The 27,368-nt window shown below is 39.6% G+C and overlaps 2 protein-coding genes and 1 long non-coding RNA gene across 9 annotated transcripts; 2 read left to right on the forward strand and 1 right to left on the reverse strand.

The window, feature by feature from the left end:
• Positions 1-362: 362 nt before the first annotated feature.
• On the forward strand, positions 363-15,197 carry zgc:112982 (uncharacterized protein LOC503771 homolog). Of its 3 annotated transcripts, none has more exons than XM_061065022.1 (11): positions 363-567; positions 3,180-3,223; positions 3,374-4,054; positions 4,487-5,293; positions 8,783-8,952; positions 9,999-10,119; positions 10,516-10,588; positions 10,726-10,847; positions 11,407-11,506; positions 13,297-13,411; positions 14,529-15,197. In XM_061065022.1, exons 2-11 carry the CDS (start codon positions 3,189-3,191, stop codon positions 14,540-14,542), a joined length of 2,238 nt encoding a protein of 745 aa, XP_060921005.1. In that variant the 5' UTR covers positions 363-567; positions 3,180-3,188; the 3' UTR covers positions 14,543-15,197. The 3 variants fall into 3 exon arrangements, with proteins under 3 accessions (XP_060921005.1, XP_060921006.1, XP_060921007.1); XM_061065023.1 differs by having other exon boundaries at positions 3,377-4,054; XM_061065024.1 differs by lacking the exon at positions 3,180-3,223.
• An 842-nt stretch (positions 15,198-16,039) lies between these two features.
• On the reverse strand, positions 16,040-24,201 carry lipib (lipase, member Ib). The gene is made up of 10 exons (XM_061064640.1): positions 24,084-24,201; positions 21,424-21,815; positions 20,973-21,081; positions 20,540-20,641; positions 20,354-20,443; positions 19,662-19,829; positions 19,489-19,578; positions 18,781-18,889; positions 17,696-17,869; positions 16,040-17,471 (listed from the first exon to the last, which is right to left on the reverse strand). Exons 1-10 carry the CDS (start codon positions 24,133-24,135, stop codon positions 17,387-17,389), a joined length of 1,371 nt encoding a protein of 456 aa, XP_060920623.1. The 5' UTR covers positions 24,136-24,201; the 3' UTR covers positions 16,040-17,386.
• Positions 17,761-24,188, forward strand: LOC132994334 (uncharacterized). Of its 5 annotated transcripts, none has more exons than XR_009676653.1 (8): positions 17,761-17,871; positions 18,527-18,610; positions 18,734-18,861; positions 19,497-19,584; positions 20,542-20,658; positions 21,001-21,125; positions 22,412-22,541; positions 23,353-24,088. It is a non-coding gene; the product is annotated as an uncharacterized LOC132994334 (long non-coding RNA). The 5 variants fall into 5 exon arrangements; XR_009676654.1 differs by having other exon boundaries at positions 18,734-18,848; XR_009676655.1 differs by lacking the exon at positions 23,353-24,088 and adding an exon at positions 24,092-24,188 and having other exon boundaries at positions 18,527-18,861.
• Positions 24,202-27,368: the final 3,167 nt, after the last annotated feature.

A 27,368-nucleotide genomic window follows, 5' to 3' on the forward strand; every position in this document is an offset into this window, starting at 1 on the left:
TTAATAATTTTAACCCCTTTTCCTGTTTTCTTGAGCTGCTGTAATACAAAATGTTCCCCCATTTAGAATCAATAAAGTTTATCTCTATCTCTTCTTTATCTTTATCTTTAAAAATTAGAATAAGTGAGAAAGATGGTTAATGAGGTAGGTCAGTTATATCCTGAGGACTGATGTTAGTGCTGCAACCTTATATTCTGTAGGCCTTACTTGACATTCAGTTTTAACTTTTTTTTACTGTAGCATGGACGATTACACAATCAAAGCTGGCTCAATATACTACATTTTTTAATGTTGACCTGTGGGATTTACAACAAATACTTTTATTCTGAAAACACGGGCCGGAAGTGCCGAATCGGTGCCTAATAGTGGTCTTAGAAACGTTCACCTTTTTAAATCAACACAGCCATTTTCTTTGGGAATTGTAAACGGAGCACGACATATTTACCTAGCTGTTAGATGTTAGAGAGGTTGTCTTATTTATTTCTTATTTACAAACGGTTATATTTGTGTTTTAGGCCGGTAGCTCTCGCTTTAGCCGCGGTGCCCTGACGCGTGCTTCATACGAAGGTAAGACAAGCTGCGTAACGTTAGCTCGTTAGCTTTAGCATTAATCCTTAAGTGGATATGATAAGGCTTTTAGGATATATAACACAATACTATCATTGACGAACTACACGATGTCAGAGTATTTAGAGTAACCCTACACTTCTTTATTCGCTTGTGTGCTCTCTAAACTTCCTGCTAAAAAAAGAGCAAAAGTCAAAACATGAGGTCATGTTGTGTGTGTCAGCCTGGAGGAGGTTTAGCTGTACACTGTTATTAAGAGATATAAAGTACAAGGTTTTCATTTTTTAATACTTACATATATTTCAATGACATCTATTTTATAATACAGGTGCTCAGAGGAGAATAAATCAATCACAAACTCTCTCACACTGACTAAATTACATTATGCAGGTATAGACAACGTTTGATATTGTTTGTTTTTATTAGTATCATATTATATTGACTTTTAAAATTCTGGTATTATGAAAACCCTGATTCAAAGTGACTACCAGTCATAGTTTATGGCTTCATTTAATTAATTAAACGTAATGCCAATTCACAACAAATGTCAAGATACTTAACTTAAAAGACCAGGTCCTTAAAGTACTCAACCACAGAGACAAGGTTAATATTGTGAATGAAAAATAATTTGTTACTCCTTCTAAACTCCATAGGATGGGCATACTGGCCAATAATTTATGTTGGAAGTGTCAGATAGAACCAGGAACATTTTTTACTTATGCAAACTTGTAAACAAGTCGGGCGGCTGTGGCTCAGTTGGTAGAGTCGCTGCCACTCAACCGGAAGGTCGAGGGTTCGATCCCCAGCTGGGCAACATGTCCGGTGTGTCCTTGGGCAAGACACTTAAGCCCGAATTGCTCCCGCTGCTTCGGTGGCGGTGTATGAATGGGATTAGCTACTTCTGATGGATGATACTACATAGCGACCTCTACCATCAGTGTGTGAATGGGTGGGTGTGACCTGCGGTGTAAAAGCGCTTTGAGTAGTCGGAAGACTAGAAAAGCGCTTTATAAACGCCATTTACCATTTAGAACCAGGAACATTTTTTACTTATGCAAACTTGTAAACCCATTTTGGGACAAAGTCATGGAACACATAGGTAAGGGGTTGGGTATAACAATACCTAAAGTTTGATCCCCTAAGTATCGAAATATGACCTTGTTGTGATAAACGTTGGGGTCGTAACGGCCGCACGATTGATCCTTAGGTTATGGAAAAGTACGTCCCCCCCCCCCCCCCCCCCCACAATTTAAGCAATGGATGGAACTTATGTCAGAAACTGTGTCTTATGAACAAGTGTTAGCCAGAATCAATAATGAAGGTGAGAACTTCCAGAGGTTATGGGGTCACTGTTTTGCTTATACATGTAGTACCATTGGTGCATTGTAAAGATAAAGATGTGGCACTGTGTATACTGTGGTTACTGAATTGTTATTTTGGTTCCAGTTACGTACTCAGTTGTTATGGGACTTTGAGCATACTATTGTACAACAACAATGCTGTCTGTTTTGTTTGTTGAATGTTAGGTTAAAATAAAAAGTTGAATTACAAAAAAATACAAATAATTTGTTAACTGAAAGTAAGATAAAAACAAGGCTTTATCAAACAACGATAACTAACTAAACTGTATTGTGTTTACAAAACTAACTAAAAAATAATTATAGAGACGTTGTAGTTTTCGCCTGGGACACGAGCATACTGTGAGTTATAGCTAATATGCACTGTATTTTTTCTGTATATTGCAATTCAGATCATTACCACAATATTGAATGATGTTATCGCACATCACAGATTTTTCTCATACTGTGCAGGCCTAATTCTGCAAAATTTTTGAAAATGTCCCATTATACAGTGAACAATTATTATTACAGTTATCAATTGTTATGAATCAAAATTAAAAGAAACAGAAGACATTTCTCTAAAATATTGTGTAATAATGTGGTCAAATACAATTCTGTAGTTATGCACGGTTTTGAAATCTTTATTGTTTTCCTGATATTCTGGTTCAACCCTAGTTAAGACATTTAATATGCAAACAAATTATCTGGTGACTATTATGATCCACTATACAGTAAAACAAACCCTTAAAAAATAGTCAAATAAATTAAAACTTATATAGGTGATTCTAAATGAAAGATTAAACAGTCAGAAAAAAACAAGGTTGTTTCATGATCATTTACATTTATTGCTTGATGTGAATCAGCAGAAATCCCTCAGCCCTTTTATATGTCAATTTTAAGATCATTGTGATTAAGTGAATAGCCATGTATGCCGGTAAAATAACCACAGTCTTGTAGCAGGTGGTTGGGCAGGTTTTTTCTTTTGAATACCAGAGTTTGTCTCCAAACTAGGTTGCAACTTGTGTTTGCTGAATATAACCCTGACCCATCAAGAATAGTTAAGATTAATTTATTAAAACAGGTGTTATCTATCATAAAAATATGAATAAACTTAATCCAATACTTGATGCATTGAGGTGACTTTTGGCATACTCTGGTCCTTGTTTACAGTTTAGTTAAGTACAGTTTATATTTTGTAAAACGATGGTTTCTCCTAACATCTTCATAAGATTAAGTTGATCAGATCATATAAAAGCTCTTCTTTGCTTATAGGTTGACAAAATGTCAAGACCACGTTCTCGATCGCCACATTACAGGTAAAACTTTGCTGTTTTAAAATGTGATCATCCTAATTCTATCCTCAAGTACAAAACAATGTTTCTATGTTTTGCTTTGGATGGTCTGATTTTTTTTTTGTAGAAGCTGATACATCTTGAGGTGACATGAGTCTAATATTTTTTTCTCAGGAGGTTCCCATGGGACGAACCTGACTTTGATCCTTACAAAGTTGTTGCAGAACTGGACGGAGATCAGATGGACCGGAGACACCACCACCACCACCACCCCAGAGGAGCTCCTGAAGAACGCTGGAACTATGTCAGGGAAGACATGCACCCTGAAGACCAGAGAAGATGTTCTCCTTTCCAGGATGACCGCCAGTTTGGGCATCAGCGTCATTCAAACCAGGAGGAGTTTTATCGCAGGAGGCCATCACCTCAACATGATATGCTGGGATATGAGGAAAGAAGGCTTTCCCCCATACATGATGGAGGAGAAGATGGAGCAAGACGCATAGGAGGGTTTAGAGAAGCATACCCAAACTTTGAAAACAGAGGGAGGTCGCCCAACTCACCTCCAAGGTTCAAGAGGGAAAGATTGCCGCTGACACCGAGATCCGATTCAGACCACCAGCAGAGAGAGCCCGGGATTGGCTGGAGGAGGGAGGGGCAGGGTAGAGGTCGAGGGAGGTTCAGAGACCCCAGCCCCAGTGCTAGGTCAGATGACCAAAGAGGAGGAACAGGAAGGGAAAGAGGAAGGAGGAACACACAGAGTCTAAATAGAGAAAGACAATGGGAAGATCCACATCAAGAGAGGAACCCACACTTTAAAAGGCAAAGAAGAGAAATGGATGACACCAATAACTCTGGGTAAATTTTAAGCCAAATGCTTTGCAGCACTGTCGCAGTGAAAAAAGGAAACGAAGAATGCAGAAGATTCTCATCTTTCTTTTTTTCTATTGTGCAAAATTCTTCCCTGTTATTCATCATGATTTATTTTTTCTATAACACAAAATAATCCTACAAATATTGCATGGCTTACATTTTCCTTGCGTTGCAACTTCTTCTAACGCCTGAAAATATCTGGATGTTTTATGTTGAAGTTAGTCATGTTGTGAATTTATATTGCGCTTTTATTTGCAAAGGTTGTTTTTTACCTTGTGAGTAGGTAAGTCAGATATTCTATATAGTGTTAAATAATTCCAAAGCTAATTTTAACTGTAAGGTTAGAACCAGGTGTAAAGAGTTGACAAATGCATGAACAGCTGTTGAACAGTGTCACCTCCTCTTATGCCATCACAGGTACAGGAATGAGGAGCACTTTGGGGAACAGCGTCACTCGATGGACTCACCCAGAGATGGGTTTCAAAGAGAACGTCAGGGGAACCTCCCCCGTGGAGACGGTCGACACTCAGGGCCACTCATTATTGAGCATGATCATGGCATCACAGACAGAAGAGAACCGTCCCAATGGGAAAAATTTGAGGATCGTAGAGATCTGGACCCTGGCCTTGACCGGCAGAGGAGTCCGTGTCCAACAGGATTCTCTCAGGAGCGTTTCAGGGCATCAGAGAGTAGGTTGGAAGATCGGGACACAAGACCACATTTCTTCCAAGATAATAGAAGGGATTCCAGCTATCATGGCAGTGCAAGGACCCCTGAAAAAAGACCAAGCCCTGTAAATTACGGAAGTCGAGATAGTACCATGAACCATAGGGGGAGGGGCGCTTTTCGTCCAGCAAGAGGGCGTGCCAGCCGTGGCCAGTTTGGAAGGACTGGACTCCCTAGAAATCAACCACACCTACAGCATTCCTTCCAGGCAGATCAAGATAACCGCAAAGAAGGGCCAAGACAACGGTCCCAACCTTTCAGGGGAGATTATGAGGATCCCATTAAGGAGCCCAACTGGGCAGAAGAGGATGGACCTCCCGGATGGAAAGCAGACAGGTCTGGAAGTCTGGATCGAAGCCCAGTGACCATTGATCTGGACCCTAAAATGCCCCGTCAGAGGTTACGTGAATGGAATAAACAGAAAACCAAAAACATGGCGGTTGCGGAGGAAACGCTAACGATCAAAGTGGATATGAGCCAACCCGTGAATAAAAACAGGTAGAGTATTTTTTTTCATCAAATTATCAACGGTGAGAGGTGAAAGTTCACACTTTTCTTTTGATGCACATGGTAAGCTGCGGAAAGAGTTAAAATAAACCTTGTGGATATTGTGAACTTGTTAAAAACGGAAAGATTTTTGCAGGACACATGATGCGTTTATAGCTTAACTGGAATTTGTTGCAGTTTGGAGAATACTGCCAAAACCCCGGCTTTAAATGTTTCTCCTCATGGACACTGCAAGTCAATACAGGTCCAAATGTCTTTGAGGAATATTGACTGTCAATTGTATGATCAGATGGCCTCAAAGAAGACTCTCAAGTTGCCCTCTGATAGAAGCTGTGGATAGAAGCCAGGAAGAGACACACTGCTTTCACTCGTACTTCTACTGAAGAAAACCAGTAAAAGGAGCTTGTACCTCCTGAAGGAAACAAACTACAGTTAACATTCATTTACTGAGGAGCCTTGGGGGCCTTCATGTAAGTCACTATGCCATGAAACAAGCTGACATCAAATGGGAGTCCAGTTGCATCACATTCTACACAAAGAACAGGGGACACTCGCCAATCACCTGGAAACTTGTCGCAAAGTACATTTCTGCTTTCATTTAGTGACTCGCAAGTCACAGTTTTATTGCAGCAAAGGTGAAATTGGCATGTCTGCGGATCTGGTACTCAGTCACCAAGTCAATTGTCCAGAAGCAGACAACTGACTTAGGGGACGGATTAACTTCTCCTAGGATCATCTGGTTGAAAATCAAGGAAAACAAGGGCTTCTGAGGATTAGCTGGTCATATTCATGGTTGTAAAGTGAACTCTGGTGAAGCTGATAATCAATTAGTATGTTTCACCAAATGTACAGATTACTTCTGGGATCAATCGAAAAGTCTTAGAAAGCTGAGAGGCTGACGCAAGAGGCCACAAACGAGGTGATTTTGCAGGATTAACAAACCAAGCTTGCAGACACAATCTGATGTTCACCGATGGCCATTCAATATGCTGATTTGTTCACAAAGATTACCAAAGAAGCAAGAGAAGACAGGGATTTTCTAGGAATTGCACCCTTGCCCTACCAGTGTGGTTTCCCTGAAGCAAAAAGCATTTTGGTAACATTATGGAACCAGGCGTTGATCAGTTGTTGCTTTTCCCCAAAACACTGTATGGATGGATGTTGCTGACATCACAAGGTCAAGGTCTGGATAGGCAACAAAGAAACTTCAACATGCCAACAAAGCTCCCAGTATATGGATGGTCTCTCCAGAAGGAAGCCTCTAGATGGGTGGATTTAAATAGTTGGCATTCAGGATTCTCTGACGCCATTGAAGAAACTTCAGTTGGTGTAGTTGGTGCATCAGGAAAGGTCAAACCAACATCGCTGAAATGAAGATGAAATTTTTCCTGTTCTGTTTTCAGGAGGATTACTAAACAATGGTGGAAAAGAAAAAAGGTTCTCTGTGATAACAAAGTTTTCTATACTTTTTTGCCAATATGCAACTTCGATTAGATTTAGAGAAAGCACTAAAATGATTCTGGACACTAAAAAAAGAAACAAGTTATTAAATGAAGAACATACCAAGCACCAAGTGATCTGTCATAAAGGAGAAAGTCAAGACATTTGACAAGAAGATGAGCTCCATCTCCAGCTGTTGGTCCACATGGCAATTTCATGTTCCAAAACGAAAAGGACTTTCATACAGTGACGACCTATGTACTACGAGGGAGAGGAGACAATCACATCAGCTATGGTCTGATGATTTTCCGTCGTAGTTCCACCACCTGTGAGGATGAGCCAGGATAACTTGTGCCCTTGCATGGCCAGATATTGATTGTGAAGTGGGATACATTTTGGAAATATTGTGTCAAAGCAACTTTTGCAAGTTCAGACAAACTTGATCATCTTAAGGACTGCTGTCTATGTCCGTCTTGCTTACAGGATCTGATGAAGGAAAAGATCTCCTACAGCCGATTCTTCCAAAGAACAGCACCAGTGAACCGCGGTTTGAAGAGGAAAATGAAGCCATGAACGTAAACATTGCCTATGTTAAAAGGAGAAACCAAAGCCCATTATTTTATGTGGGATGCCAAGAACATGTATATCTATCACTACTGGAAAAAAAACAAGTGGAGGAAAACAAAGATGATTGTCATGAAAATAAATTGGGAAATTACAGCCTAATGATGGCCTTTTGATAAGAGAAACCAAAGCCAAGAAAAATAAAATCAATCAAGAAAATACTCCCAATTTAAAAGCGAGACATTGGAGTAACACTGGTGTGCAAAAGAAGCATTGATGAAGAGTATAAGTGTGGAAAGATGAGAATTTGCAGCGTCATCATTTGTCAGACAAGAAGTAATCAAAGCCATGAAGAAAAATGCCAAAAATGGAGGAAATTGAAGCACCATCAATGAGGTTTAAAGCAAGAAAATGAAGTCGTTACATTTCAACCATCTGGAAAATAGACCAGGGCAAGAGGAGGAAGGGACATCAACGTCAGTATTGTTGAAAGGAGGAAATTAAACTGCCTTTTCAAATGACCAAGAAGCAAGATGGGATATTAAAGTCTGCAATATTTAGTACGGAGACATTGAAGCGTTATCAAGGCTGCTTTAAGAAGAAATTGGTCTCATGACAAATACCCTGGATTCTGCACAAAAGAAATAAAAGTTAAGCTGGTGAAACTGGGGCAAGTTTGAAGAACGCCATCAGTGATCAGAAGCTGACGAATAAGGCTATTAAAAAAGTCAACGGTAATCAACTGCAGGAGTCGTATAACGTGGCTGGATTCCAGCACAGTGGCTGGAATATGTCTGATGACCTGACAACCAATGTGATTGATGATGCCTATTTGAAGAATTAATCAACCAAGAAAATAAGTGTGAACTTTCACCCAACCTTTAACTCACCTTTAGCTTGAACTTATTTCCATGAAAAACAAAATGAAAATATTTTTAAAAACTATTATTCAGTGTACCTTAAAGGGTGAATATCGCCTTTTTCAGTCAACATTCAGGGCGTATTTATTTTAAATATTGTCATCTGTGGAACTTGCAAAAGGTAAGTTTGTTGGGTAAGGTAAAGATGTTTCTATTCTACTTCTTTTTCCAGATGTAAGATCAACGTGATCATTTTTTTAAACAAATACCTACTTTGTCTAAATATACAATTGAACATAAAATTATCTGTTAATTATATTTTAGTCGCTTATAAAACTGACAAAAAGGGTTTGTTTTTGTCTGATCAACCTGATTCTCAAACATAGAAACTGTCAGCCTTCTTACAACACTGCACAGCTTCAAACCGTTATAAATATCACCTGAAAGATCATGCAGTGTTTAATTCCATTTAATAATAATCATAAGAGGCAGTAAAAGCTATTTTTGTATATGTTTTGGGGATACCAAAGCTACAATTCCATGAAATGTGACCTCTAATCAGGAGCTCACATTCATGGATACCACTTTATATTTCATTGTTCCTTTTCTCCTGCAGCCTGCTGTGTTACTCCTCAGACAGACAGCTCTCTCTAGACCTGGTAAACGTTGGTCGCCAGCGTCTGGACTTTCTGCCCATGCTGGAGCACTCTGGGACGTACAGAGAAACAGCAGTGCATACTGGGACTTTTGCCCAGGAAATCATCACACTAGTGCACAGCGTCAAAGGTCAGCACTGCATTCACAAAACGCTTCAGAATTTACCTTGATGTTTGATTCTATCATCCAAACATTTGAAACAATTCAGATGTGATTTTATTTTAGAAAAGTGTTTGGTGAAAGAGAAGATTGTCATAATGTTGTGAAAGGTTTTATAGTAAATTCAAGGAAGTAGATGCATAGTGTTTGTGCAAAAAAGAACAGGATTGTGGGGTGCTGGTGGCCTAGTGGCAAGCGCATGTGTACGGAGGCTGTACTCCTCAAGGCGGGCGGCCCGGGTTTGAATCCCACGTGTGGCTCATTCCCTGCAAGTCACTCCCCACTCTCTCTCTTCCGATTTCTGACTCTATTCATTGTCCTATCTCTGAATAAAGGCAAAAAAAGCACCAAGGTAAACCTTTAAAATAAAACAGTGTTTTCTGCACTTTTATATAAAAAATTGATGATTTAAGCCGTCAAATTATAAAGTACTGCAAATATAAAAAAACAACTAAATTTAAAGAAATTGAATATGTCAAAAACGAAGACCTTGGCTGAATAATCAATTGATTTACAAGTTTAACAGCCAATTCACATTGCAGAGTGTCTTCCATAGATTCTAATTTCAGAAAGGCGCTAGGCTCACTTTTACACTAAATTCTCTCGGGTCTTCAGAGGAGGTTGTGGGGGCGCTGGTGGTGCAGTGGTTAGTGCGCGCGCCCCATGTATGGGAGCTGTAGTCTTCCAAGCAGGTGGCCCAGGTTCAAGTCTGACCTGTGGCTCCTTTCCTGCATGTCATTCCCCACTCTCTCTCTCCCTGATTTCCAACTCTATCCACTGTCCTATCTCTCAAATAAAGGCACAAAAAGCCCAAAAGTAAATCTTAAAAAAATAAAAAAGATTCAGAGGAGGTTATGAAACTTTTAAATGAGGATCAACATCAATATTTAGGGCACCGAGTTCCTGCCACTCTTCAGTTTTGAACTGTTCATGCGTTGCTTTTAATTTGTTGTATAATGTTTTAAACATGCCATGACAGTTGAAGTTGTTAAAGTGTGTTTGCTCTGCCTTCACAGAGCTGTATTTCAGAGGGGATGGGGTCACCCTGAATGAGCGTTTCTCAGCTCCTCAAAAAGGCGGATACCTCGAGGAAGAGACGGAGGAGCTGACGCTGGATGAGAGGTTCAGTTCGAACAGGTACTTACCATGGTCACTAACTGGATTCTTTCAGCCGATTTTTTTTAAAAGTGGAGCCAAATAAAGTTTTCTCCAGTGTGAAAGAAAATCAAAAGTTTTCCTGTGGACACTGCCAGGGCCTCTGAACTGAAATGTCTACATGAGCAACAGAAAGGAAAATAAAAACGGTTTCGCAGTAAAAACGTTATGTCACACTATTTCGCACACTTAATCACTCGAGGGCCGTTTGAACACTCAAATTTTGTACTTTGAATAACATCATTTACTATTTGTAAATCTCTATCTTGTGGTTGCTTTCTAAACAGAGAGTTTTACTGTTATTTTCTCCCTGGAGGAGTGTTCTATGTTGTGAAAATAAATGTACTTCTCTTATCTTTCATGCTTTGCTCCTCGCAGAGGTTTCAGTTTGAACATGAACTCGCTGCTCGATGACAACGAGCCTCTGTTCTCCAGGCTGGGATCCCTGCTGGTAAATATACAGAACTTTTTCTCTAAAACTATTTTTACGTCCTGAAATCCCTGCAAACCATGGAGACTGGATAGATACAGTAGATGTTTTTTTTAAAAATATAAATTAAATTGATGTTTTTGAATATGTTATGACAGCCTGCGCGAGGCCCGGGGGACCTGAGGCACGACCTGGAGAGGAGGAGGCAGGAGAGGCTGGAGGGGGTCAAAGTTACAATATTAGGAAACAATTTGTCACAGGGCCTCCAAGCACCAATCAGGTGAGATTATTGTCAAAAAGAAGTATTTCATGTGTGAAATCTACCAACCATTTTCATATTTTACCAGCATTTGTTGCCAGCTTTTAAATACTGTTCATAGGAGTGCTTTTATTTCCTCAATAAAATAGAAATTCACAAAGTAATCAAAGGATTATATATATATATATATATACAGTGAAATGATTTTAGAAAAGCTCACATTTATATTGATCAATAAATAAGATGCTGATATAATCTTAAATTTCAAAATCATAATGTTTTAAGTCATGTAGCTAAAATGATACTAAATGAGTGTCCTCTAAATGTGTCCAAGCTTATACGACCACCAATATATTGTTATTTGTTCCTAAAACAAGTCGGTGAGAATCAGAAATCTGTCAAATAAAATTATATAACAAATACTGCAACAACTGATTTCAGATTATTATAACCTTCGCCTGAACAGAATAATCAGCTGCAAAAGTTTTATGGGAACACTGACACTGAATATGTTGACGTGATGTTATTTTTGTCTCGTTTTCTAAATCAGTTTTGTATAAATTTTGTCTGTTTCTGTTAGTGAGCCGGGTGCAGAGTACAATGACGATGAGGATCAGCTGGAGGACGAGGAATTCTTAGACTGGCCTGAGGAGCAGAGTAGGAGTCGAGAAGGAAACATGGTGAGCTTGAGGGCCCAGTTGTCCTGTACCGTGCCGAAGTGTGATTGTCCCCCCCCTCCCCAGCTGGCCTACACTCGCGTTGCTTCAGCCCCAACCGAGCCTGAGCATGGTTACCTCTTGCACATACATCGTCATTGTACGTGTTTTGCTGCCGGAGCGCACAGGAATGGGGCTTCTGGGCTTTTTACTCCAAGTTAGGAAATAAAATATTTCCAGTTGGCATTATCTTGTTAAAGTTTGTAGCCATTTTTTTATGACCAGTACTTTTAAGTGAAAGTCATGCAAGAGAGACGATCAGACACATATAATGGTGAGTCGTTGTTTCGACATTTAAAGTGGCTTGACTGATTCATGACGTCAACTCATGCAGTAAGTAACATGAAAAAAAAACACTCCACCTTTTTCCAGTAGTTGTTAATTAGCGGCTGTAGACTGTATGACAACATCACAATGAATTTTGTCTGGTCTAATAATGAAGAATAGCACAGGGAAACATGACTGCCACTAATGATGTGTTGTGGCTTATTCTGAGTTGTTTTGCTTAGAATAGAATAGAATGTCTTTATTGTCATTATACAATTGTACAACGAAATTATTTGGCTTCACCTTAAAGTACACGCACATACAAACATCCACAGCTAAAAACAACAGAAGAAGAAAATTAAAAAAAAAGGAACTCTCATTCAGGTAGGATGGGCAATGTATGGTAGGAGTTATTTACAGATACATCCTGTATGAGCGGATTATCAGGGTAATATGTGGTGTTTGTGTGAAGGATCTCACAGGGTGATTGGCTGTTATCTATATAAGGTAGGAGCCATGGTTACTGCTCAGGTGTTACACCCGGAAGGAAAAACAGTTTTTTGACCACTAAGCAGTTGCATGCATGCAAGAGTTACAAGCGGGTGGTTTTTGGTATGGAAATATGGACATATGGGGCCGGACATAAAATAAATTTGACTTGGGCTTTAATTCATCTGACAAGGTAATGTTAGCGCGTCAATTAGTTAATCCAGTTGCAGCGCCTTAGTGGCTTAAAGTGTCAGCTTAGCCTCTACACAGCCATTAAACACTCCTGCATTTCTCTATAATGCAAGGCAAGTATTGATTATACACAATGTCCACATTGCAGTCCTGTGCTTCTTGTGCATGAACAACAACCGTGCCAAAGCCCGCCTCTTCCAACGCACTAGTGAAACAAACTGGACTTGGGGGGTCAAGCGTGCTTGGGCACGGTACAGATGGCCTAGTGTGAGTGCACCCTAAGACTCAGCTGTCAGTGGAGTTTGACTTTTTCTCCTTTTAGTCATGTGACATTGTTATGGACACATTCACAAGGAACTAGGTCACAGGTTTCCTCGGGGCATTTGCCTGCACCTGTGATGTTCTCCCTCAGCTGATGGCTGACGAGAATTGGCTGGGATGGGGGGGCTATATGAGGGAGGTTGGGGGTTTCCTGCTCAGTTGGCTGTGTGTCTCCAGGGAGTCAACACCATGAGTTGGAAATTGAAGTTAGTGTGTTTGAAGTCTATGTCCACTGACTCCAACCTTCTCTTTTGTTTGCCTCCAATTTTTTGTTTGTCTTCAGTTTTGAATCAGTGGTTGGCTGTGGGGGGCTTTGTTCCTTCCACCACCTTTCAGAAACACTTTATTTTCCCTGTGACAAGTGCATTGTTTTGTTAGTTCCCCAACTTGCAAACCCTGTCAACCAGGTTTTATTTCTGGGGGAATGTAACAGACATAACATGTAGAAGTCACAATGGATCATTAGAATTTCTCTCATTCTTTAGGGAACAAGGAGAGGCGCCCCCTTCAGGCAGAACAACGGCCCCCAACGCAAGAATAATCGCTTCGGCAGCCGGCTTGGACAAATTAGGCGACAGAACTACCGTAACAGCCCTGCAGGTAAACACCGTGAATCAAGCCACCTGAAGTTTTTATAATCAATTGTTTTCAATCCACAACTCATCAAATCCTACATCCTGGTCACTACGAAGCTTTAAAGCGAGTTTCAGCTTATTGCTTAACTGTCAAACCAGAACTTTACCGTTTGGGTTCACTGTGCAAGCTGTGAAAACTCACTGTAAAGTCATGAACAAACATCTCTGAGTTAACGCTGACCACTCGTCTGTAGGAGTATGAATGTGTGCATAGAAAGTAGAAGTTGACGCATGTGCAGGTTTTAAGTCATTCGTATTTTAAAAAGATGAAACGCTACAAAATGTTCATAATAGAACAGAAACACAAACATTTGGTGTGCAAACGTTATCGAAATGACAATGACATGTATCTATCTTATTTTAAAGAAATTAAAATACTATAAATCAATTGAATTTGAATTATCCATCTTATTTTTAAAGAATAGCTGCTTATGTTTTCAGATATAATTTGCTTCCAATTATTGATTTGGACAACAGAAATGATAACAGGATGAGATTTTAATTCTGTTTAACGATGGTGTTGGCTCTTTTTTTTTTAAATTTTTAAACATGATTATTTTGGTGCTTTTTGCCTGGCATTAGGGATTTAATTAAAAAAAAAACAGGGAAATGTTAATCATAGGTGAACAAAAATGTTGCATATGATAAACATTGTTTTAAACTGATGGTACACCCTCATCTTTATTTAGTGTTTTTATCATTCTAAGCTACTGACCAGAAATTAGTCAGAACCCGCTCTTCATGCTGCGACTCTCTCGGGCTCAGAGTGACACATTTAGCCAGATATTTCCCACGTTGAACTCTGTTTGCTCCTGTTGTGTAACAGCCCTCCTGCGCTTTCCTGGCAGCTTCTCAGTGAGGTCAAAGAGGAGTGGAAATATTCCCTCTGACCCACTGACTGGTTACTGTATTTAAGGAGGTTTCCCCCGATTCCTTTAAACGGCCTGAGCTGCTGAAATCCCATCTTCTCCCATCCCTCCTCTTTCTCCTTTCACACGGCCCAAGACTTCTTTTATTGTTTTCTACTCTGACCTAAATATCTCTGACCTCTGCGCTGTATCTCTTTTCTTTACCACTCACAGGTCCCAGCTGGTGATTGGACGTTGGAAAGTATCCGGTTTGGATTTCTGCTCATTTGTTGACAACTTTTAATAAACAACAGATTCAAAGGAACTATTTTCTTCTTTTTTGAGCCAAATTGTGCCCGTGTTGATGTCCATCAACAGCACAATGAATAAGACTTTGAAGGAGTGTCTGCTGTGTTTTCCAGCAAAGTGAGACAGAGTGAAATTTTTAATTAACCTGAATGTGAAATATTGATACCTGAGTGATTTATGTCCTGCTCACACCTGTTCTGTTCCTCCATCTTTGTTTATTTGTGTCTTTCTGTTGATTAATGTCTATAATTTGACTTCTAACACTTTGTCTATTTGGATGTGAGGTCCTGATTATAAACTCTCAAGTTTTTTTTATCAGACGGCCGAGTTTATCAGGATAAGGATACTTCCAATGTCTGCAACTGAAATAAAATTCACTCCTGGACTTAAAATGACAGATGTTATTTATTTAATCATCAGGTCATTAAACGTGACCAGGGCTGTTATTAATCACCTCCTTACTTTGTCTTGATGCCTGCTATTTTTCCCTTTTGTCTCAGTTTTACCAAGCCCATAATTTCAGTGTTATGCCACCTTGTTTTCAAAGACACGGCGCGACAGTGTTAATGAACAAATTAAACTTTTGTTGTTTGATTTTGTGAACAGGTATGAAAATCATACCTGTCGCTAATTGGTACGTTGACTTTTTTCTTAAAATACTGAAACTTTTGCAGTGAAAACCGTTTCAGTAAGCTGAAATACACCGTCTGTTTAAACACCTATATCGAAATCATGAATACTTGATGGAATCAATGTCGTAGTGATATTGAGTTTACGATCACAAACCACATCAAAACCACATCAAAGCGTTTATAAGTGGGCTCAGTTTTTAAGAATCTGTGCTTCCGTTTCTGCAACACCTGTTGGTTTGCCGCGTGGGTTTGCCTTAAAACCGCCCACCTTCTGTGGTCAAAACAAAAACACCATTCTGCACCAGAGTCTAAACTTAGAAGGAGGACACACTAGCTGCTGCCTTGTTGACAAAGAAGCCATAGGGGTTTGAATCTGACTTGTGGCTCCTTTCCCGCATGTCATTCCCCACTCTGTCCACCACTTCTGACTCTATGCACTGTCCTGTCTTTAAAATAAAGACCCCCCCCCCCCCCCCCCCCCCCCCCCCCAAAAAAAAAGGTTCCAAAAGAATTCTCTTTGAATACAGATTTTAATCTAATATTCATTTCAAACCATGTGTGAAAATAATGATATAAAAGACATTTCAACACTGACACATAAACATCAGAGTAAATATTTGTATTGGCTGCTCAGTTTGTCACCAATCACAACATGTCACATTTACTGATACAAAATCCATAACATCGTTCAAATACAGTTACACCTGTGGGTGATTCTTAGCTTCTTCTTAAGCTGCCATATTCCTCGAATACACCACAGACTCGCACTTTTTTTCTAGCTTTCTTGGTGTCAAAAGTCACATTTTACAACTTCATACATTTGTACAAAACTACTACAGAACAACCGCTTTCTTTCTGTGGATAAACGTCATAGCAGCAACAGTGTTTATGTAGCAGCTTTAAACCTCAAATTACAAACCCCAAAACTGCATTTCAACATGATTTTTTGTTGGATGGTTTAAGGCTGAGAGCTGCTGGTAAAAGGCACACAAGAAACATTGTTTTTGGGATCTGCTCTTCTCTTTTCTTTACTGAAATTGATCCATGGTAGAAAATCAGTGAAACATTTTCAAGTCCCTAAGAAGTGCTTTTTAGTTCTCTGAGTGTAAAAAAAGAGTAGTGTAATTTTCCCCTTTTAGAATTTATTATACCGCCATTTATTTATGGGGGATATTTGGAAATCATTCAAATGAAAAGTTTTTAGGCCAAGTTCTCAAAACTTTTGAAGATGCTGTTAACCCAGAGATTAAAGCACCAACATTTCTTTTCAACAAAAACCTTTAAATTAGTTGCATTGGTCTCTTTCAGTCAAATAAGTATTTCACACAAAGTTACATAAAAGAAAAGATTGTCATTGTATTTTTTTTTATAAATCCCTTAAGACCATTGTACACTGTAAGATTGTATTAGTCATGTTAAAATGTCAGCTCCCACTGTGCGATTTAATGTATATGATGCATGAGCAAAGCTCCCAATTTATGTACTCATGCTGTACGACCCGATTTTCAGGAGCGACCTGAGAGCTCACACAGAAAACTCCCACGGACAAAGTCAGATTTATGTGTATTGAAGTTGTTTCACTTACTGTGAAAGTGTGTGCAGTTGTGAGACCTCTCAAAAATTGTGCTGAAATCGTACAGAGTACGCCCGGCAGGCCAGATAATTATTGTTATTTTTGTACTGCTGTCCTGATAAATTCAAAGCGTATTCAAGGGGAGATTAAATATCAAATATTGATTCATCAAAATGAAACTAAATTGGTGAAGAGGGTGAAAATGTACACAGAAACAAAGACATATACTGAACATCAAGTGACCAGATCTCACCGTGTTGTAAGTCCCAGCTTTTTTTGTATCTTGTTGTGTTTCCAGTTCTCACAGTTTAACTCGCTCTTGTAACAGTTAAGTTGTGACCAAAAAGCTTGTCGTTAACAGTAGCAAAGTGGCTTCAAAAATCAGTAACCACATGATAATGTACCAGTAATCCAGGTAATCCACAGCACCGGGCGGGTCCTCTTCATCCAGAGAGGAGGCTGCACCTGCTCCAGTGGATGTCCAACCAAAGGCAGGGAGACCCTGTAGCACCGGGCGGTCTGGTGGATGCGTTTCCATAGAAGAAGGAAAAAAAGAAGAGGCGTCTCCTGCCAGGGAGTCAAAAACGAGGCCCACAGGGTAAAGGTCGAAAAGCTACTTCCATGTTCTCCTCCATGATGATGTCATAGCGGCACATTACAGGCCTGAAAGAGACAAATACAGACAACAGTAAATTATTAGAATATTAAGAAACTAGGAGCTATTTCCTTGATTCCTTATTTAAGGTTATGTTTCGATGAAATGCCAAAAAGTCCTCATTGCTCGAGTCAGTCAGGAGGTAAACAATCTCCAACATCTAAATTGTTGCAGCTTTACTTTGATCTTTAATCTAAACTTCAGGAAATAACTCTGCAGGTCCAAGACTGACCTCTCAGGACGGTCCAGTGGAGTCAAGCGGATCCTCAGCAGTCTGATTTTGTATCGAGGTCCAATCACGTTTCCCGTGTTGATCCTCATGGAGATTTTCTGAACCTGCTGCAGATCATCATCGAACTGAGCCAGCAGCCGTGTGGAGGTGTACTGCTCGAACCGCAGGAGCTTACTGTGAGTGACGAAGAGGAGAGTTAGAGGTACATGTTCCTTTACAGCAGGCTGAAGGAGACTTTTTACTGGAAATGTCCCACAGCAAATATACAGACAAGGAGCCAACATTTATTTATTCATTGTCATAATCAAGATAAATATTCAAAACACATCAGTTAAAAAAACATGGCCATCTACTCAGCGGCGAGTTTGAATGTGGGGTGATCACATGCAGCAGGTAGGATTTTAGACAAAGATTTACCTCCACCAGAGCTCTGAAGATGTTTATACCAGAAACTAACCCATCTAATCCTATAATCCAAACGAGAAAGAAAGCTTTAATTAACGTGTGCTTTCTCTGTGCTAAGCGCCTTATAAGCGTGATCGTGGAAAAATACAAGGAGAAGGAGCTGTGGGCAGAGGCTCGGGGAGAACTTTTCCTGCTTCTCAAAGAAAATGAGGAAATGGGTGATGTTTGAGTACTGCATGTCCAGTTAGAAACAGGAACAAACATGAAGCTTTTGCTTCTTTATTTTCATTTTATTTAGTTTATTTCTGAAACATTTTTCTTGGTTGGTTGTGTTATGTAATTATTTATTTTTGAATGTTGTGAAGTGAGTTATCATGTATATGAGTATCATGGTTTAATCCTTATTCTGGGTCTAATCTTCTACAGGTTATGATCTTTCATCAGACATGTCAAATTGACTTTTGTGTCACTGTAGGCCTACACATGATCATAACAGTATCCATCTGCTAGGTGATATGCCTTGATACGATATTTACATTCACCAAAATAATCCAAGACCATGAATAGGATACTGTTGCACATGTAAGTGCACTCGGGTTGCAATCATGAAATATTTGTGCATTTGACCTTCAGGGCCACCGCAGAATCAGGTGATCCAGGTGTTTCTCGGTCAGACTTACTGGTCTATTCGGGCCTCAGTGAAGTTTCGTCCACTGTGCAGCCGGATGTAGACGACCCCCCAGCGGAGGTACTGGTTCCAGGTGACCATGTCCACTCTGTAGCTCGGCTCTGCCACACACAAAGAGACACAGACAGCATCAAACGTCTGACTCATAAAACCAAGCCTCAGTCAACAATGAGATGAGATCATTTAAACTGCCCTAAAGCAGGAATATGTTTTAGTTTGAAGATGGTGATTATAAAAACTGAGAATTCTTAAATAAACATAAGAAGTAGTTTGGGAAATATATATGTTATCTCTCATTGTTAACTGGTTTTATAGAGGTCTTTTATTGGACACATAAACAGCAGTGATGGGATACAGTCCACATTATCAATAATGTGTTTCAACTTTGCCAACTCAAAGGAAACAAATTTATAAATGTATAGTAAAGTGATTTTTGTGTGTGAAAAAAGTGACAAATTTCAACAAAACACTTCAAGGTCAGGCCTCTAAATGATTCAGGATTAATACATCAATCTAAAAATTAAATAATAAAAATAAAAACATCAAATTTGGGAAGCTGAAATAAATAAACAACAGTCGTCAAAATAGTCTTCTTGTTTCAGCTGCAGTTTTGTGAACTGTTGATGAATTTAACTCAAAATAAAAGCACACTTTAAGTACTGTACATGTGAGATTGTATTTGAGACTGTGTGTGACTCACTCCTGTAGGGCAGCGTGGCCGTGGTGCTGAAGAAGACTTTGGTCTGTCCGAGCTGAAGCAGAGTTTCTCTCCACCGGCTGATATCGTAACCTGCAGGTGAGACCGAATAGGAGATCAGTTTGAAATATTACATTCAACAATCAGCACCGACTCTGTAGTATCCCCCCACTTACCGAGCACCGGACAGGGTGCAGGTTTAAAGGCCTCGCACTGCAGACAGAGGCCTTCCAGGTAGTCGTTGTAGGACGAGCAGGGGTAACCTGTGAGGCTGCAGGTCCGGTTCAGAGAACACAGGAACAAGAACACTGAGCGTTGGTGGTCACACACAAAGTACGATTTACCTGTGGGAGGTTGACGAGTGTTATTATACTTCAACATGATGGAACAGTCAAGAATAAGAGAAAAAACAAACCCTGTAATCACAGGTGACAGTATTTATCCCCTTCAGGACATATTGATCCTGAAGTAAGCTCAACATGTAATTTTAGTTTTGAATGATAACAGAGCTTTGAAAGTTACTAATTGGATTCACTTTTTAAGACATGGTTTGGGTCAGAAACAATGTTTTATGCAAACTTACAATTGTTTTTATTGCAAGCTGATTAGATTCTAAACACTAATCAGCGTGCAATGCAGATTTTTAATTTAGTTTTGAACAGTGTATTAAAGTCCTGAACAATGCTCATATTCAGAGAAATAAATAACAAAGGAATCGGCCTGCTCGGCTCAAAAGACATAAAAATGTGTTCTTAAAGTCTTACATTAAGTGTCACTCAGGGATGAGAAATGGTCCATGACAGAGGTGAGAAGTGTGCGTTAATGAGAGTGTGTTAAACCACATTTCTACATTTATGCGTGTTTTTACCAGAAAAGATGGTTTTGGGACACCCTGGTTGGTCAGCTCCTCCGTTTGCATAAAAGTCAATGTGACCGTGAGCTCCTCGCAGTCCAAAAGCTGCACATAAAAAATAAAAAAAACACAGATTCAGTTCAGAGTGCAATGTGTTGAATCATCATTTATTATGTGTTTAAATTAAAATGTGATGCTCACAGTTCATGTCGGTGTGAAGAACGTCCACAAACATGGCGTCCGAGGGGTCGAGCCTCTCGTCCTCCGCAGCGCTGGTGAACATGGGACCTGCCGGGTCCAGACCTGGAGGACGGGAGGAGGTAAGATGCTTATTTCATCCTCCTGAAATCATGCTTTCCTGAGAAAAATACATTTTTAAAGTTTCATCGTCTCCAATATTCTTTTAGTTGATTAAAACCTCATTCAGCGGCTCGTCTGCGGCAACAAAAATCTACGTCATTCAAGGCGCGTTGGATTTGCTACGAAACCATTGTGTTCATGGAAAATGTTTCATTTAATAAAGTATTTTTTATCTCTGCTTGCAAGAAACTTCAGATGATAAATATGCTGCAAAATAAAAACTTTTATATTGTCTTTTTCTCCTCTGTTTATATTTTTTAAATTTTTTTTTTACCTGTGATGCGTCCGATCCTCCCCTTCAGGTTTGCTCCCACGAATCCCGCCAGGTGAGCTCCCAGACTGACGCCGATGAGGTGAACTGAGCTCAGTGACGCTCCTTCCTCCTGCAGACGCAAAACAAACATCAAAACTCCCTGTTACAGTCAAGGTACACAGTTTATTTCATCTCTTTGCATTCCTCTTTTTCGATTCCTGTCTTCATATTCCATGCATTGGTGAAAACTGTACAATGTTAAAACAAACTCTAGGGACCACAGGAGTCAAAAAGTAGATTACAGATGCACTGACATAGAACCTCTTCTTTGGATCTGTATGCTTTAATTACTGATTCTTGCCATTTTTTTTATTTTTTTTTTTAAAGTTGCTTGAAAGTAATGAAACTTAGCCAAACAAATGCTGAAAAACGTAAACAACGAGCTAAAAGAGGTTCAAAAGCTCCAAATCACCTCCATAGTCATAATGAAGCTGGTCAGGTTGTGAGCAGCTTCCCTGGTGTAGGTCACAGCTGTGAAATAGTTGAGGTTAGCCGCCCCTTTGTTCCAGTCCACCACGATGATGTTCATGTCCTCCTGCTCGGCCAGCAGGTGGACGATATGGTCGATCCAGATCGGGGGCGCTCCTGTAGGCCGGTATCCGTGTATGACGAAGACAGTGGGGAGGTGGAGCCTGAAGAGCGGCTGAGAGGACAAGTGGTGGTGGGTGAGCTCACGGCCACAGTCGAGGTTGTTGCGGGTGTAGAGCAGCAGGCGGACGTACAGGCTGGTTCCCATGAAGCAGTGCGATAAGTTCAAGTCCGTGAAGTTATCGCAGGACTCTCCCGCCCCGCTCTCCTCCTGACCTGAACTCACAACACGGGAGAGATTTTGTGTTTTAGAAAAGAGAGCTGAGAAGTTTGCATTTAGTTTATTTCACACGTCTGCAGTTAAGAAAAAAGCCAACATCATTCCCTCCTCAGAAACCATTACACTATTTCAGAGGAGGATAAACTTAGAGGACATAGTTGTAAAATATGGAAACATTTTGTGTCAGATATTAATGAGAAGAATGTAAGAGTCTACTCTTATCATCCAATACTATCATTTTCTTTCGCCGCCACATTTTTTATCACTACACTGTTTTTGAAGTGATCTGCTTCATCTATGTTCGCTGCATTCTGCTACTAATCATCCACCATGGTGATATATTTGGTCATTTAACCTGTTATGAGAAAACAGGAAGCATGCATTGAGTTCTTAAACTTATTTTCCATCTTCTGTTCTGAGGCTAAAAAATGTTGTTCTTTCTGACCTCAGCAGCTTTTAAAACTGGATTCACAGGAATTGTCTGAGAACTACCTTCAGGAATATCTGTCTTTCAGAAACACCTTTTACCCGGGTTTTATCTGAACGCTTGCTCACATGTCTCTGACTGAACATTTTTGTTTTGTTTTCACAGGTTACAAACTGAAAAGACTTTGAATCTACGCTTCAATCCGCCTGACTGAAAATCAATCCTCAGTCTGCTGTATGACGCTGAGTAAAGACGTCTTTAGCTCGATGATGTGAGGATTAAGATGCCGATCAAGGTAACGTGGAGTCTCCTTATCCTGTTTAAAGTGTCTTCAGCCTGCGTATGGTTGTTTCCAGGCTGAAGAAAGGCTGCTGGTTCAGTTGTTTTCCAGCCAAGTGTGTCCTCGATGCTCCCCGTATACAAACATTAAATTACCTAAAAGTTCGAGACAAGTCTTTGTGAATTGTTTATTCAACTCGTTAGACATATTTGAGATTTAGTTGAGACTGGCTTGTCAATCTAATAAGTCCGTGGTATCCTTTAAGTGGTCAAAGGTAAACAGACTGACTCATGTTTGCATGAGTCACGTCTTTAAAGGTGTTTTTATGGTTTTTATGGTCGCACAGATGTCCATAGTCAAAGTTTGTGCAGGGGGCTAACAACTTCAGAACAGCTTCAAAAGAGTGATGCCTTTCTGAATTTGAACTAGTCCATGTTTTGTTCCACAATGTTTCATGAAAAATGTAATGGGTTGAGCTGTTTGATATATGTTACACTCTCTGTCAGAAAGCCCTGATCCCCTCCTTTGATAGCGCTGTGCTCTCAGTATAAACATCCCAACAGTAGATAGAGCATGAAGTCAGGACAGAGAGTGGTGAAAGGAGCCGCAGGTCGGACTCGAACCCGGGCCGCTGGCTCGGGGGACTTCGGCCCCCTTACATGGGATGTGACCTCACCACTTGGCCATCAGCGCCCCAGCCTGGTCTATCTTAACCAATCAGTCAATCAATTTTTAATGATATTGCGCCAAATCAGTTATAAATTATTATCAGGACTCTCCAACGTATGAGAACATTGTCTGAAGAAAACGTTCTTTTAACTGGCAGAAACCTCGAGCAGAACCAGACTCACGGCCATCTGCCATGACCGGAGGGACCCAGAAAGTGGGATGGGGGGGAATGACGGAAAGAGCGACATGGATAGAGACAAACTAACCGAGCAACAACCACTGATAACACAGACTTAAGGCGAACATTGTGTTGCTGTTGTACACAAGACTACATGGAGTGTTTAGTATCGAAGCCACCAGTGGTTCCCAGTAGCTGCTGGAGGTTCCTGCTCTGCAATTATCTCACACAGGAGTCCCACACCGCCCTCAATAGGATCAGGCTGCTATAAAAAACACCTCATCCCTTCACCACCCGCCCTGCTGTGAAAACAAGAGACTGAAATGGCCTCAATCCAGCCCCAAACACACACATTTGTAACCCTACTGATGACAAGCTAGGAGACGGGGTGGTCTTTACTTACGTGTGTGTTTATTCTTACACCAACAGAATGAAACAGAAGCAAGCTCTTTTATTTTAAACTTCAATGTGGAGCAACTTTAAACAATCTGTCTTTTCCCAAGCTTCACTAAGCTGTTTCTGTCTGTAGTCATACACTTGTTTTGTCTTTTTGTGGGCACTTTGAGTGCAACACAGTTATTTAATCTTAGATTCTTGCAGGAACAATCCCTTCTATAAGAGCTGAACTCTAAGCAGACTTGAGCTTTCACAATGAGCAAAGTTCTTATTTTCTTTAACTAATAAGCAGAATTATTGTTGTTTTTTCCTACCTTTGCAGAGCATCATGAGGCCCAGCAGACCCAGGAGCCTGCAGGGTAGCATCCTTATTCCAACCTCAGAGACGAAGCAGGAATGAGGTAAAGAGTCAGAGAGAGACAGAGAGAGACAGAGAGAGACAGAGAGAGACAGAGAGAGAAGGGGTTCTGAATGAAGAGTGAAGGAGGGACCGACTGACCGAGGGAGGGATTGTTGTAAGAGAGAGGGAGGGAGGGAGGGAGGAGGAGAGAAGCTTTCTTTGGTTTCTAGAAGGAGGGTGAGGAGGACAAATTGAACAGTGAGGATATTTCACAAAAATTCTAATGTACACTGTAAAAAAAAAAACAGCTGCAGTATTTTTGGCAATATACTGGCAGCTGTGGTTACCAGAACCTCACTGTAAAAAATACAATACAACTTTTTCTGCTATTATTGTAAATTATATCTCTACTGTGGAATTAATGGTTAAGGTTGGAGTTTGAAAATTATACAGTGAAATACAAATGTTTACCTTCGAAAGAAACATTGTTTTGCCATTTAACTATAACTATAGATACCATATGGATGTCATATATAATTATTGTTACAGTTTTACTGTGTAATTTACAGTTTGTAATATAAAACACTGCTGTACTGGTATCCATATAAATGACCTTGAAGTGCCATATACCGGTAAATAAAGATTCAGACATAAAATATTACAGTGTTAGTAGACTGAGGAAATCAAAAGAAGGACGCAAAAGTTACATTACGTTGTTGATCAGAGTTTGTAAAGCACCTCAAATTTGTAAGAGCTCAGAAAATTTGACTTGTTTGGTGCAAATTTCAGGACCATGGACAGAAAATGAAGGTCCAATTATTATTAGTAATTTCCGAGTGTCCACAATAACGATCTCTTATTTAAGTTTTGTGAAATAGTGGTACTTTGGTACTTGGTATATAGGAAACAATCAAACTTGTACTTCATCTTATTTTTGTACTGTATCTATGAAATAAGATCTGTCAGATAAAGATATTAAACACAACGTTTAAAACTACATTTTACATTAAAACAGAGTACAGTTGGTCCTCCTCTCCTCTCTGATTAGTGAACTGGAAATATGATTATGGGTAATCTTTGCTGCTTCAAGTGGGAGCTATACTACAGATGGTTATTAATAGCTCTTTAGACTCTGACCACACTGCACCCAGCCCATCCTGCCCTGTATTCACTCAATTCGACCTAAACACATGTAATTTAACATCCAGTAAGCCGGCACCAGCGGCAGACTCCGAAAACACTTCAAAGGCAGTAAAACTGAGCCGAGGGTTACAGTAATGTAAGAGTGTACGCTCAAAACGTTCAGTAAATGGTTGACAGAACAGGACGGGAGCTCAGAATTACAACTGGATTACACCCTGGCGTCAGCAAGTGTGTTTATCAGAGGGAATAAAGAAATGTCACATGGTCAATGCTTCAAAGTGAGGGCAAGAATCAAAAAAGGATCCACACACACACTGTATTAAACTCAACACACTGTTATTGCTGGGAGATTTTAATACAGTGTGCAGATTCTTTGTTGATCTCTGATCCAGAGAAGAAGAAATTAATCACCTATCATTATTTTTAGACATACACTTATTTGCTAATGAGATAAATACAGCACTCATATCTGTCTGTTTAAAACAAAGCTACCGCCAAGTTAGCTTTGTGTGAAGTTTTGCTTCCGCTGTTCCCCGGTTGCTTGGGTTTGATTTTTAAAATCAGCCAACGAGACCTTTGAAATTCCTCTTATAAAAATGTTTCTACTTTTGTTTAATCGCTACCAGAAAATAAACATGTTGTGATTTGCGTGAGCATTGTGGTGAATATAACCTACACCTCCTCACTTTTTTTGTAACTGTAAATAGATGATAGGTCATCAATGTTCTTTTACTGCTGGTTTGCTTTATTATCTTTTTCAGACAGAAAAAAAAGACAAAATTCAGTGTGAATTTTTAATCTTGTTCATGTTTCTGGATTTTTTATTCTCTTCCAAATGTCCAATGGCTGCATTTCCTTTCATTGCACAAATTTATCTCCATATTACAGTAGAAGATCTGCACTGTGTTGTCGAGCAACATCCAACTTTTATAAAAAATTAAGAAGATGTCTTGTGATTGTTTACAGTTTTCAAGACTCTGCAAGCTGATTATTACATTCTAATACATGCACAAAAAACACATTTTACTCTACAGGAGAAATATGAGGTAAATAAGAAGATACTGCAGATGTTTGTTTATATTAAAAAGACTTGAACAGGGTTTGGTGGGTGTCTCAGGGTCTCAGACAGTGATTGGCTGGTGAGCAGCCAGGTTAAAGGTCTATGTAAGGTCACGATGTTCTGGCCTGTTAAAGAGCTTACCTTTGAGGTCGCACCCTCTTATCAGTCACATGACTTTGTAAAAAGACGCTGATGTGGAACAGCTCCAAGAGATCAGAGAAAACGTGCAAAATGTTTGTCAGCAAAGTAACAAATAGATTTTCCGAAATACTGATTTCAGAGGTTGTGTATCTTCGATGAAAACTCCTGATTAAATAATGCTTCCTGTACTGTACAGAGCTGCTTGGTGGCACAGCTTGTCGGGTAGCAGTATTGGATAGAACACCATAAAAAAACAGGCATGCTGGGTTTGAATGTTTGTCATTTTGTTTATGGAGTCAAACTTGAGAATTGTTTTGAATAATTAAGTCAGTTGATTTTTTTTTTTTTATGCCTCTGCGACTGACATTGTTTCTTTCTAATATTTAATGTTTGGCTGATCTCCTGCTGCCAATTGCAAATCCAGTCTTTAGTTTAACAGTACCTTCACTTGAGATAATTGTGTTTTTTTTTCTGTTGTAGATCTACAAAATGATCGACCAAAAGGTTGTGACAGTTTAATAGATTAATTCAGGAAAGACTAAAATCCATCCAGCGCCCCTATGAAGGTTTGTTTTTATACCGCGCCACCACTGTTCACTTAAATTAATTCTACATTCATGACTATGATTTTTCAGAAGAAATAAACAAGTTTACAAGTGATATAAAAAAAATAAAGCGTTTGTAGATTTTCTTGCTGTTTTTTCCACATCTTTGCATAATGACATGATTACATATCATTCTTCATTTATACAGCTCCTCTATAAACAAATGTTTACAAATCAAAGGCAGGAAGTTAACATTATAAGCATCAATAGTCCAGCCCAGACAGTATCTAAAAAATTCAAACAAATGGCTATTACTAAATGCAAAAAGATCAACAAGAATAAATACAAATGACGAATTAAAATAGAACCA

The sequence above is a fragment of the Labrus mixtus genome, chromosome 19 (assembly GCF_963584025.1).
Source record: "Labrus mixtus chromosome 19, fLabMix1.1, whole genome shotgun sequence".
Taxonomy (NCBI): Eukaryota; Metazoa; Chordata; class Actinopteri; order Labriformes; family Labridae; genus Labrus; species Labrus mixtus.

Coding starts and splice junctions, on each gene's coding strand:
- zgc:112982 (XM_061065022.1), top strand. CDS start 3,189: ATGTCAAGACCACGTTCTCGATCGCCACATTACAG. Junction 4,055..4,486: donor GATGACACCAATAACTCTGG/GTAAATTTTAAG, acceptor ATGCCATCACAG/GTACAGGAATGAGGAGCACT. Junction 10,589..10,725: donor CCAGGCTGGGATCCCTGCTG/GTAAATATACAG, acceptor ATGTTATGACAG/CCTGCGCGAGGCCCGGGGGA.
- lipib (XM_061064640.1), bottom strand. CDS start 24,135: ATGCTACCCTGCAGGCTCCTGGGTCTGCTGGGCCTCATGATGCTCTGC. Junction 21,082..21,423: donor GCTTCATTATGACTATGGAG/GTGATTTGGAGC, acceptor TTGCGTCTGCAG/GAGGAAGGAGCGTCACTGAG. Junction 20,444..20,539: donor TCTTCACACCGACATGAACT/GTGAGCATCACA, acceptor TTTTATGTGCAG/CTTTTGGACTGCGAGGAGCT.